Source organism: Wyeomyia smithii, chromosome 1, assembly GCF_029784165.1.
Source record: "Wyeomyia smithii strain HCP4-BCI-WySm-NY-G18 chromosome 1, ASM2978416v1, whole genome shotgun sequence".
Taxonomy (NCBI): domain Eukaryota; kingdom Metazoa; phylum Arthropoda; class Insecta; order Diptera; family Culicidae; genus Wyeomyia; species Wyeomyia smithii.
Window position 1 is genome coordinate 113175311 of NC_073694.1, and position 13445 is coordinate 113188755.

Consider the following 13445-nt stretch of genomic DNA (forward strand, 5'->3'; position numbering starts at 1 on the left):
CAAGAAAGACCCCTCAATGTAGATACAATGATTGAGACCAGAGACAAGGTATATGACGAAATTATTCTGGCTCAGGGAAAATCACAAAATCAGAACTAAGAGTATCACAATAAAAAGAGGGAACTAGCACCAGATCTCCCAGACGAGCAAACAGCCTTCAAGAGAGTGCAAGGAATCAAACGAAAAACTCAGCCCAAATTTTCTCCGATTACCATCGCGGATGATCAAGGCAGAGTCGTCATTGACAGCCATGGCAGAAAAACACATAAAGACAATATCAAACGGATACAATAACTTTCTTTTCTTTTAGATGACTAGAGAGCAAGCACTTTTGAGGGTATGCTGCACAACTCTATACAAACTGAGAGACACATTCCAGGAAAAAAATAACGAATACTCCAAGGAAGAGGTGATAGCATGGAACACCGTGATCGAGAGCTTGGTCGACTTGGCCGCAGCAGCCGCTCTCCGTGGAAAAGTCTCAAAGAAAAGAGTGAACACAATGCTCGAGATGGTTGATACAATGTGTCATCAGCTCAAACAAAAATAAAAGCCCTAAAGCGTGAACCATAACAAAAAAAACGAAACAAAACAAAAAATTATATTATTTCACAGATTTCATTCAACCATATTTTCTTTATCTTTTAGGCGACGAGACGACTAAAATGAACTGTACCCCAACCACCACCTTCTTTTTAATATCCTTCACATATCCAACATCCATCCAAATCAACGACACTACAAACAACGCAGGAGCGTTGATTCTCAAAAAGGGGGAGGGTAGAATTATTTTCGGTTACGACAGGTTATTACACATAATTGACATACAGTAGTTTGAAATCTCAATAGAAATTCTAGAAGATGTTATCAGCCAATTCAAAAATTCTACAGACGATTTCTCTAAAATTCTAAACATGAAATTCAAAGAAATTAAGTTTATATTCAGTACTCTTTTTCCAAAGTCAATAAAAAACAGAAGATCAATAGACATGTTAGGAAGCACTATAAAGTTTAATGATTTAAATATGGTTTATTTGACACGGCACGATACAATTATAAGTTTAACTGAGCCAAGTACACTTTTTATTAATTCTAGATTAGCGGGAAAAGGAGGGAGGCACTTTTTTTATTTCTCGCGGCCGACTACGAGCTAGTGGGGATTAAAGGTGAGGGGAGGGGAGATACAATTCTTGCTTAAAACTAATTAAGATATACGATCTATTTGTGTTTCGACTGGTGTTCTTTTTGTTTATCAAACATAGATTCAGGCTCTTCGTGTTCGTGTCTCCAGCGTCGTATACGGGTATTCTGACGAATAGACAAAAGAATATTAAATTTTGATGTCAGTCTTTTTCAAATACCAGTACAGTTGTGTCATGTACTGAAGATCACCGCTTCCCAGAATGTCTCTAACGGAAACGTTCGGTTGTTTTCCTCGGGCCCGGAATCGGAGGGAATCTATAAGCTCGGACCTAACATCACAGAATTCGGCACACGACCAAACAACATGCTCGATGTCATGGTAGCCATCGCCACAAACGCAGTGATTACTGTCTACAAGCCCTATACGAAAGAGATGCGTGTTTAACGTGTAGTGATTGGACATAAGTCTGGACATCACGCGAATGAAGTCCCGACCTACATCCAACCCCTTGAACCATGCTTTCGTCGATACCTTAGGAAAAATGGAATGTAGCCACCGTCCCAGTTCATCTGAGTTCCATGATGATTGCCAACTGTTGAGTGTTCTCTGACGCAAAATGCTATAAAATTCATCATAAGCAATTGGTGTTACATAAATATCGCCATCAATCGCACCCACCTTAGCTAAAGCGTCAGCCTTTTCATTGCCCGGAATGGAACAATGAGAAGGGACCCACGCTAAGGTAACCCGGTAATTTCTATCTGTTAAAGCACTTAAAAACCGCCGTATTTTCCCCAGGAAATACGGGGTGTGCTTCACAGTCTTCATCGATCGCAGAGCCTCAATGGCACTGAGACTGTCTGTGAAGATGAAGTAGTGGTCTCTGGGCAGGGTTTCGATGATCCCAAGAGAGTACCGAATAGCAGCAAGTTCTGCGACGTACACGGAAGCAGGAACATCGAGTTTGTAGGAGGCGGTAAAATTTTCGTGGAAAACACCGAAGCCAGTGGACTCATCTAGATTAGATCCGTCAGTATAAAACATGTTTAAACTTATTTAAAAAAATCTTAGGGATCTCTTGTGGGCGCAATTGATCCGGGATACCAATAATGTCTTCTTTCATGGTGGTGTCGAAAAATATAGCATTGTTAGAAGTATCTAAAGCTGCGACATTGAAGGGAAGTTATGAATAAGGGTTATTATCTTGAGCCATGTAATCAAAATATAAAGTCATAAATCTGGTTTGGGTTTGAAGGTCGACCAACCTCTCGAAATTTTCAATTACTAATGTGTTCATGACCGTACATCGAATTAGTAACCGGTAAGAGAGATTCAAAAAACGATGTTTCAACGGAAGAATACCCGCTAGCACTTCAAGACTCATCGTATGAGTCGACTGCATGCAGCCCAAAGCAATACGCAAACAACGATATTGTATTCTCTCTAGTTTTATAATGTGCGTGTTCGCGGCGGAGCGAAAGCAGAAACATCCGTACTCAAGAACTGACAATATCGTTGTTTGGTATAACCTTAGAAGGTCTCCTGGGTGAGCACCCCACCATGTTCCGGTAATCGTACGAAGAAAATTAATCCTCTGTTGGCATTTTTGTGTCAGATACCTAATATGACAAGCCCAGGTGCATTTAGAGTCGAACCAGACCCCGAGATATTTAGCGACTAAAACCTGAGTGATCGTTTTACCCGTTAGTAGGAGCTGCAGCTGAGCTGGGTTATGCTTCCTAGAAAAAACGACCAACTCAGTTTTCTCCGGAGAGAATTCGATACCCAGCTTAAGAGCCAATTCAGACGAATTGTCTAAGGTATCTTGCAATGGTCCTTGAAGATCGCTAGCCTCGCTACCAGTAATGGATACAACGCTATCGTCTGCAAGTTGCCTTAGCGTGCATGAATTTGCAAGACATTCATCGATGTCATTGACGTAAAAATTATATAAGAGAGGACTTAAACATGAGCCCTGGGGAAGGCCCATGTAACTAATTCGGGAAGTTGTCGAATCGCCATGTGAGAAATACATATGCTTTTCTGACAACAAATTGAGCAAAAAGTTATTCAAATTTGGTGAAAGTCCCTGCGAATGAAGTTTCGCGCTTAAAACTTCTACAGAGACAGAGTCAAAAGCCCCCTTAGTATCCAAGAACGCAGAAGCCATTTGCTCTTTTCGAGCAAATGCGAGTTGAATTTCAGTAGAAAGCAACGCTAGGCAATCGTTCGTCCCTTTGCCCCGGCGAAAGCCAAATTGAGTATCTGAAAGTAAACCGTTTGTTTCGACCGATTTGTCTAACCGTAAGAGGATCATTTTCTCCATTAATTTCCGGAGGCAAGAGAGATCGCAATCGGCCTATATGAATTGTGATCAGAGGCAGGTTTCCCGGGTTTCCGAATAGCAATGACTTTTACCTCCCTCCAGTCATGCGGAACAATATTTAGCTCAAGAAACTTGTTGAACAAATTCAACAAGCGTCGTTTTTCAGAGTCGGGTAGATTCTTCAACAGGTTGAATTTTATTCTATCTTACCCTGGAGCCTTATTGTTGCACGACAAATTCCAACATCTAAAATGGAGACTCTTCCGTAGTTACTAATAACGCGTCGCGAAAGGTTTTCTGCTCCGGTACAGAGTCCGGACAGACCTTTTTGGCAAAATCGAGTATCCAGCGATCTGAATACTCCTCACTCTCATTCGAAACGTCACGGTTCCGCATGCGCCTGGCGGTATCCCAAAGAGTGCTCATCGCTGTTTCCCTCGACAACGCGTTTACGAACCGCCGCCAGTACCCGCGTTTTTTCGCCTTTACTAAGCTCTTCATCTGCCTGCCAGTGCCTCGTACTTTCGAAGTAGGTTGACAGTGCCGTACTCCCGGTAGTACTTATACGCCGCGGACCTTCGCGCGTACAGCTCAGAGCACTCTTTGTCCCACCATTTGTTGGGAGGGCGCTGTCTAATCGTTACCCCGGGTATCGGTTTCGTCTGAGCTTGAGTCGCGGCGTCGATTATCAAGCCAGCTAAGAACGCGTATTCTTCCTCCGGAGGAAGTTCCTCGTGAGTCTCAATAGATTCCGCTATAAAAGACTCAGCACGCTTCCAATCAATATTACGTGTAAGGTGGTTGGAAATATTGATTGGGTTCGGGGGAGTTGAACCATTAGCAATTGATATAACGATTGGAGAGATCACTACCGTGGGGATCGTTGATTACTTTTCACTGACAATCTAACGCTAGTGATGTTGAGCAAAGGGATAGGTCAAGCACGCTTTCACGTGCTGGAGGATTAGGTACACGTGTCGCTTCCCCAGTATTCAAAACTGTCATATTGAAGTCGTCGATCAAGTTACAGATTAAAGAAGATCGGTTGTCGTCGTACAGCGACCCCAATAGCGAACAGTGAGAGTTAAAATCTCCCAAAATCAAAAAAGGTGCGTGAAGCAATTCTGCTATATCAAGGAGTTGCTTCTGTTCAATCCGCGCGGATGGGGGAATATATAACGAAACAAGGCAAAGGTCTTTTCCATTCATGTTCGTTTGAATGGCAACAACTTCAATATTCGAGATCGAGTGGAGGTCGATTCTGAAAAAAGAATAGCACTTTTTGATCCCTAAAAGTACACCTCCACCGTGTGAGCCTCGATCTCGACGAATGATGTTGAAATCGTGGAAATTAAGTTGGTCATTTGAATTGAGAAAAGTTTCACAGAGCGCGAACGCATCACAATTGTATGTGTTTATCAAATGTGACAAAATTCCTAACCTCTTTCGACGTATTAGTCATCGAAAGATACGATAGCTGAAATGAGGGGCCAAGAGACTGTGAGTTGCTTCAAAAAGGTTTTCACTGTAGGGAGAAGGGCAAGAAGAATGTTTTGAGGGGGATCTGGTATGTTGAATGTTTTAAATATCTAGTCCACAATATCAGAGAATTTTATGAACCCTGTTTCTTTTATGTCTTCTGATCGAGAAATGGGTGCACGAGGGGTTTTTGGTGCCCCAGGAAGCGGTGGGTACTCCTGGTTTGATTTGAAATTAAAACCGGGGGGTACTTGCTTCGGTTTTTCTTCACCGCTTCCTTTTTGTGTTGTCTTATTGGTCATTCCGCTAGGGGTTGTCTTACGACCTTTGCGAGAAAGATTAGGAGAGTTGAGCATTCTCCTCTTCCTAGAACCCTCTGGCAAGGCATAAGAACACCCTTCGACGGGATCGTCAGATGTACCCTCATCGGTTGGCAAAAAGGAAAAGATGTTTCCTGTCGAGGGTGGCTCAGCCCTCTTAAGCATTTCTGCAAAAGAGCGCTTTGATCGTTCCTTAAGGGAACGCTTAATTTTTTCCTCGCGCTGTTTGTACGCGGGACACGCCGAAAGGTCATGCCGAGTTCCCTCGCAGTAAAGACAGTAGGTGGCTGTATGACCTAACTGCTTGCAGTTTTGGCAATGCATGACCCGCGGTACGAACAGGCGTACAGGCAGACGAACCCTGTCCAAAGAGATGTAGTTCGGCAGTGCGGAGCCGGCGAATGTTACACGGAAGGAATCCGAAGGGAGGAATTTCTTCTTCCCTTCTTCGATGGATACTGAATGCAATTGCTTGACATCCAGTATCTTTACATCTTGAATCAGGGGGTTTTTGAAGCAGCCAACCCCGTGACGCAAAATGTCATCGACCGTGAGGCTTCCTTCGGTAACCACACCGTCGATCTCCACGTCCTTGGCAGGGATGTACACGCGGTACTCCCTTGTAAAGAGTTCGTAGCTAGCAATTTCGTTTGCTTGCTTCAAGCTTCTCATGACAACTCGCAGTTTGTTCGGCCTCACCTTCGTAATCTCGGTTACGGCCGGAAGTAAACAACGTTGCCTATTTGAATTAAATTCAAAGGTTTTTCTATGGGCCGGAAGTAAACAACGTAGGGACCACTAGCGGCATCTGGGTAAGCTTTTACCCGTATTTCCGGTACCCTTGGTATGGGGCTAGGTAGCGGGGGTGGTACAGGGGAGAGTAAGGGAGAATTTCTGGGGGAAATTTCAATTCCTTCCCCATTTATTTCCACATCCAGGAAAAGTTGCACCTGCATGTCGTCCATTTTGCGGGAGCTCTACGCTCTACCGCACACAAACGATAAATATTCGAATGTGTGGGGGGGATCAAATAGTTGATATTAAATTTTAAAAACAATATTTCAAACTACAATGGATCAAATAAAAAAGACAGTAATACCAATAATGAAAACAATAGAAATAAATCTAATAATAATAATAATAATAATAATAATAATAATAATAAAAATAATAATAATAATAATAATAATAATAATAATAATAATAATAATAATAAAAATAATAATAATAATAATAATAATAATAATAATAATAATAATAATAATAACAATAATAATAATAATAATAATAATAATAATAATAATAATAATAATAATAATAATAATAATAATAATAATAATAATAATAATAATAATAATAATAATAATAATAATAATGATAATAATAATAATAATAATAATAATAATAATAATAATAATAATAATAATAATAATAATAATAATAATAATAATAATAATAATAATAATAATAATAATAATAATAATAATAATAATAATAATAATAATAATAATAATAATAATAATAATAATAATAATAATAATAATAATAATAATAATAATAATAATAATAATAATAATAATAATAATAATAATAATAATAATAATAATAATAATAATAATAATAATAATAATAATAATAATAATAATAATAATAATAATAATAATAATAATAATAATAATAATAATAATAATAATAATAATAATAATAATAATAATAATAATAATAATAATAATAATAATATTTATTTTATTACCACTATCGTTGGTCTTGGTGGTGCACTAACGAGGCGATGAAACTGCACAGTTGCTTTACGTGGTCGGCCTACTCGCCGTTGAGTGGGTCGGGCTACTCCCTTCGCTTGTATGTTTTGTTCCTTTGAAGAGAATGAATCATTCAGTGTCAAACAGAGCTTCGTGAGAAATAAAAACATACCATCAGAGCGATTTCAGCGGGGTCCGTCAGTATAGCAGCTCGTCCAGGTTTTCGTCCTCATCTGCCTGTAGCACGCGGTGGTGCCCGCGGGATTGGTCTGATTCTGCAAAGAGTGTCCAGCAGTGATCCTGGTATTATTTCGTCAACCAAGGAAGGTCCTGTCACTGATGATGGAGCATAATCCAATGCAGTGAACACATCCGGGTTGAAGGGCCAAATACCTGATGCCCGGAACCCGGCCTTGATGTTTCGCTCCGTGGCACTCCGTTCGAGAGCGCTGTCGATGATAGCCGGAAGGTCAAAAATAGACATCGGCTTTCCGGGATGCCTGTATGTCCATTCGTCGCACAGCACATTCATTGAGTGCTTGAACGGCGAAAACACACTCACGTCCAAGGGTTGTAAGCGGTGAGAGCAATGGGGTGGTATTGTAAGTAGGTGAATGCCATTTTCCTTGCAAAATTCGATTGCAGGTAGACTTCTGTGTGAACCGTGGTTGTCCACAATCAACAAAAGCGGGTTTTCTTTGGACACTCGCGTAAATGCTTTAAAGTGTCGGAGAACATCCAGATAAATATCTGCATTCATCCACCCTGTATTGCTCACCGCTCCAGCCCATCCCGTTGGACCACCATCCAGAAGGTGTGGATGGAAACGTTTTCGAGGAAAAACGAAAAATGGTGGCATTTTATTGCCAGTGGCGGAAACCGCAAGTACCATCGTAACCAACGGGCCCCGATCGGCCGAAGTTACTCGACCAACACGTTTGACTCCACGGCGACTGGCAACTCGTTGAGGTTTCTGAACTGTTGTCACTCCAGTCTCGTCCAGATTCCAGATGGAATTTGGTTCGAAAGTTATATTCTCGGCTACTGTGCGTAGAAGATCGAAAAACTTGCCCACATTTGTGGGATTAAAAGCAGAGACTCTGGCTATGCTGGTCGACTCGGGTGAACGCATCGACAGGTTCGGCCTTCGGCGCAGAAAGTTCCGAAACCAAACAGGGCCTGCCTTCGCATTCGCGATCCAATTCTCGGGAACCGGAATCCCCAGCTGGTTCGCGAATTGTGGTTTTTTTTTTTTTTTTTTAATGGTGGCGGGGAAATCTGCGAACAACCACCTGAGAAGAGAACTCAGGGTGTGGGGATGAGACTAGGGGAGAGATGCTGTGGTAGTTACACTCGCCCAGGCACCTACTGATCCCTTTCCCGACCCACTAAAACCCCTCCAGTCTCCAGCCCTGGTCTTACCGGAACGACGGTTAAGTATTACGTCGGGGAGGGGCTTTTGTGCGTGATGCACCATCTTTACTCTTATAACCTCCTAGCTAACTACCTGGAGACTGGTAATTAGCTACCACTGGCGTGTTGGTGGTTGACCCGCCACACACGTTGCAGCTCCAGAACAATCTGAGAGGCGGCCGCACAGACCGCGTTCCAGATGTCCGGGTCGTCGCACATCCTCCGGACTAGATTGTCCGGAGTAGTGCCAGGCCCGCTCACAGCCATCATGTTGCTCCTCGCTCTTACGAAACGGGGGCATACGAAGAAGACATGCTCAGCAGTCTCCTCCTCCTCCACGCACTCGGGACACATGGGGGACACCGCGTGTCCGAACCTGTGCAGATATTGCCTGAAACAACCATGGCCTGACAGGATTTGTGTCAGGTGGAAGTTCACTTCACCTTGTCGTCTCCCGACCCAGCCGGATATCTCCGGTATGAGTCGGTGCGTCCATCTGCCTTTTGTGGAGTTGGACCATTCCCGCTGCCAGCGGAGCATCGAGAATGACCTTCTGGTACCTCGTATGCCCCTTGTGTCACGTTGGTCGAAACACTCTCTGTCCTCCTTGATGGCGATGCTGATAGGCATCATGCCGGACAAGACACAGATTGCATCGTATGACACCGTACGATACGCACTCGCAACTCTCAGGCACATGAGCCTGTAGGTACTTTCCAGTTTACCACGGTAACTGTTAGTACCTAGCGCTCTGGACCACACTGGCCCACCATACCTAAGTATGGACGAAACCACGCTGGCAAGAAGTCTTCGCTTGCTGCCATAAACCGCTGAGCTATTGGACATCATACGAGATAGTGCTGCAATAGCCGATGAGGCCCTCTTACAGGCATAGTCGACGTGACTCCCGAACGTGAGCTTGTCGTCCACCATAACCCCCAAGAGCTTCAGGGATCGCTTCGAGGTGATGGTGCAGTCTCCTGAGCCGACCTGATTTTAGGCGGTTACAATTAATTTCCATTCTCTTCCAAAGAAGGATTAAGAAAAATCCTAAATGGAAAAAACATCTTTGGAAAAACTTGTCATTAATATGCATGGACAAGATGATGAAATCATTTCTCTTGTCAATTTGTTTCAACATCGCAAGTGTTGAAACTTGAAATTCCATCCACCACTCATGTTATGAAAATATGAAAAGTGGATCATAATCAAAGAAGGTATTGTTTTGATTATGGAGGCAAAAACAATACCTCAGTTATTAAATCGAACGCAAGTTCGAATGTTTTAAGTTTATATTTACAGCAAAAAACTCCAATTCGCGGATGTTTAATCAAAACATGCAACCGAGCGGATTTACGAAAAAGTCAACAACGATTGCATCAGCCGTGCACGGGCACGTTCGCGAGGAAAGAGACGGAAGAGCGGCCCGCTCTCGTGAGAAGACGACGCCGCGGGAAAATTCGGAGTGACCGGAGTAGCGGCGAATACTTAAGCTGGGACTTCAAGGAAGTCAGAGGTCGTTATAGTGATACCCCTCGTGAGGCAGGTGCCTACGTCGTTATAGATAGTCCGCGGTTCGTTTAGGTGTTAACTCTTAAGTTTTATTCCGCGAGGCAGAAATGATGCCCGTAGTTTAAGTTTTGGTTTAGTGTTTAAGTGATTTAATATTTTTTCAACTTAACTGATAGTCCGCGGTTCGTTTAGGTGTTAACTCTTAAGTTTTATTCCGCGAGGCAGAAGTGATGCCCGTTGTTTAAGTTTCGGTTTAGTGTTTAAGTGATTTAATATTTTTTCAACTTAACTGATAGATTAAAAGTAATTAAAATCGAGCAGATGTAGTGCAGTTAATCAAAGGACATATCACATCCAGCAGTAATAGTGTCTAACCACTCGGTACGTATTCCGCTTCACTCCGACTCTGACCACCGTCTGTTGCTCCGATTTACGGTTGTTCACAACCGTGACCTCCGTCTTATGATGCGCGAGCTCCAGTTTCCTGGAGCGCATCCAGTCCTCGACCTTGCGTATACAGTGCGCGGCCGTCAACTCAACCTCCTCGATGGACTCGCCGTAAACCTCCAGCGTTATGTCGTCTGCAAAGCCGACGATCACAACCCCTACAGGGAACTTGAGTTTCAACACTCCGTCATACATGACATTCCACAACACCGGGCCCAGGATAGAACCTTGCGGAACTCCTGCGGTAATTGGGACGCACTTCTGACCCTCCTTCGTGTCGTAAACAAGTATTCGATTCTGGAAATAATTTTCCAGAATCTTGTACGGCGACACCAGTACATGGATGCTCCTGAGCGCGAGCGCTATGGAGTCCCAACTGGCACTATTGAACGCATTCTTCACGTCGAGCGTGACGATTGCGCAGTAGCGTATTCCCCTTCTCTTGCGCTGGATTGCTACCTCCGCCGTCTTGATGACGGAAGAGATTGCGTCCAGCGTGGACCTGCCCTTCCGGAAGCCGAACTGGTTACTTGCCAGACCGTGTACACCCTCCGTGTACCTCACCAGTCTGTTGAGGATGATCCTCTCAAGCACCTTGCCCGCGGTGTCCAGCAGGCAGATAGGCCTACATGCCGATGGGTCCCCTGGCGGTTTCCCAGCCTTCGGCAATAAGACCAGTCTCTGCCGCTTCCACCTGTCCGGAAAGAGACAGTCATCCAGGCACCTCTGCATGACTGCCCTGAACAGCCCGGGGGCCGTTTTTATCGCCAGCCTGATCGCCAGGTTAGGGATACCATCCGGTCCCGGTGCCTTGCTCACCTTTAGGGATTTGGCGATCACGATGAGTTCCTCATTCGTAACCCTTGCCTCCTCCCCTGCCTCGACACGGCTGTCGTCGCTCACGGATTGGATGCTCGGCAGGTTGGCCGACCATCTCTGGTCTATGTCTGAGATACTGGAACGTCGGACGTGAGACTCGACCGCCGGAGGCCAAGGACTTGGCTCGTGGCGTGGAAAGAGTCCCTCGATGATACGCTCCAGCATCGCTGGTGATCGCTCTGCAGGCGCCAGCGCGCCTTTAGTCTTGGCCATTACGATCCTGTAGGCGTCACCCCACGGATTTGTATTGGCACTCGCACATAGCCTATCGAAGCAGGCCCTCTTGCTGGCCTTTATCGCACTCTTTAGCATCGATCTTGCCGAACTGAATGCTGCGCGGCGCTCTGTCCTCTCTTCTTCGTTTCGCGCACGCTGCATCCTCCGTCTTGCACGGAGGCACGCACTGCGAAGGTCGGCTATCGCGTCCGTCCACCAGTAAACCGGTGGCTTTCCATTCCTAGGTTGGCGAGTCCTAGGCATGGTGGCGTCGCACGCCCGCGATAGCATAGCAACTAGTTGGTCAGCGGTCGGGCGGAGCCAACTGACCCCTCACGCTCCCTTCTCATTGCCTCTTCGAATACCTCGGCATCAAAGTGCGATGTCTTCCACCCGCGAACGGTCGGAGTGTTGGCTCTACCCGTCGCTTGCCGCCTCTCGTTGTTGTCTACACTAAAACAGACCGCCTGGTGGTCGCTATTAGTGTAGCCATCGTCTACCCTCCAGTTCTTGATCAGTCCTGGGCTGGAGAACGTCACGTCGATGATCGACTCCGCACCATTTCTGCTAAATGTACTTTTGTTCCCAACGTTGGCCAGATCTAGGTTGAGCTTTGCAAAAGCCTCCAACAGGATCTGGCCCCTCTGGTTCGTGAAGCAACTTCCCCACTTAACAACCCAAGCGTTGAAGTCGCCCGCCACCACCAACGGCGTTAGGCCCGTTAGCTCCATGGATAGGAGGTCGACCATCTGGGTGAACCCTTCGGTAGACCAACGTGGCGGAGCATAGCAACTGCAGTAGAACACTGCGTTGACCTTAGCAACTACGTACCCTTCTTCTGAGGTTGAGACAACCTCCTGAACCGGGAACTTGCTCGTCGTACATATGGCCGCCAATCTGGTGGTGCAAGCACACGAATGTCTCTGGATGTTAGACCGAAGAACTTGTCCGAGCATAGCAAGCAATACTTTTCGAATGCCCGTTCTGGTTCCTCGGGGAACAACGGTGGTCTTCCGCGCTTACAAATTTGCACATCCTCCATCGATATCGTAGGATGTAGCGGGTCCGCTTGCACCATCAGGCCAGCGTTTAATCGCTTGTGGCGAAGCAAGGTGGTACGGGGTATACCATACTCTCCAGCAGCTGCCCGTAACGACTTGCCAAACCTAATGGCAATAATCGCCAACTTGATCGCCTGCTCCCGTTCACCACGTTTCACTGCCGCGTTACTCATATCGAACAGTTTGTATATCCAATCGAATCAAAAGCAAAAGCAAAAAACGTAATCGTATCACAAGTATAAAAATTGTACTGAAACGGTTCTTGCCATGAGCTCGCATTTATACCCAGCCGATCTATCCAGCAGCTGAACAATGTCTTTTGTTGTTTATCAGTAACGATAGGTGTCTTTTATTCTCTATTACTGACGAAAGATGTCTTTTGTTTTGTATTACTGACGAAAGATGTCTTTTGTTTTCTATTACTATCAAAAGATGTCTTTTGTTCTCGATTGCTATCGATTGCTATCGATTGCTACACGCGATGATGACGATCAATCATGCAGGCCACCACGGGTCGACGCCTGGCGACCGTCGAGGCCATGCACGCGTGCGTGACCACCGATAGGTGTGTGATAGCATCAATTAGTCCTGGACCGGCAGCGGGAGCTTGCCTAGGGAGTGGTGGGGTTTCGGGCATTGGGCAGTCGATTCCCCGTAAAAGCCACGGCCACCTGTAAACAGCTTCGACGAAGCGAGTAGTGCCGCTCCCATCATCCAAATGCACTAACCTGCCTATTGGGGCTGATACCAGTAAGGTCCCAATTATGGTGTACTGGTCGCTGTGTTTTCAAGTTTTTGTGAGGGAATACGATTTTATACCACGACGTAGGGTGGCACCTGCACCGAGCTCCCTTAGTAAAGTCGTGTGACAACGGCTTGAAACGGCGA

The 13445-nt window shown here is 45.0% G+C and overlaps 1 protein-coding gene across 1 annotated transcript; it reads right to left on the minus strand.

The window, feature by feature from the left end:
- Nucleotides 1-7258: 7258 nt before the first annotated feature.
- On the minus strand, nt 7259-12730 carry LOC129717093 (uncharacterized). Its single transcript, XM_055666937.1, has 2 exons — nt 12380-12730; nt 7259-8254 (listed from the first exon to the last, which is right to left on the minus strand). Exons 1-2 carry the CDS (start codon nt 12728-12730, stop codon nt 7259-7261), a joined length of 1347 nt encoding a protein of 448 aa, XP_055522912.1.
- Between the last annotated feature and the right edge of the window lie 715 nt (nt 12731-13445).

Bases quoted from the DNA above. Each gene is read 5' to 3' on its own strand.
- LOC129717093 (XM_055666937.1), bottom strand. From the start codon at position 12,730: ATGAGTAACGCGGCAGTGAAACGTGGTGAACGGGAGCAGGCGATCAAG. The intron at 8,255-12,379 runs GTACGACGAGCA...TTCGCGAACCAG, and splicing joins CACCAGATTGGCGGCCATAT to CTGGGGATTCCGGTTCCCGA.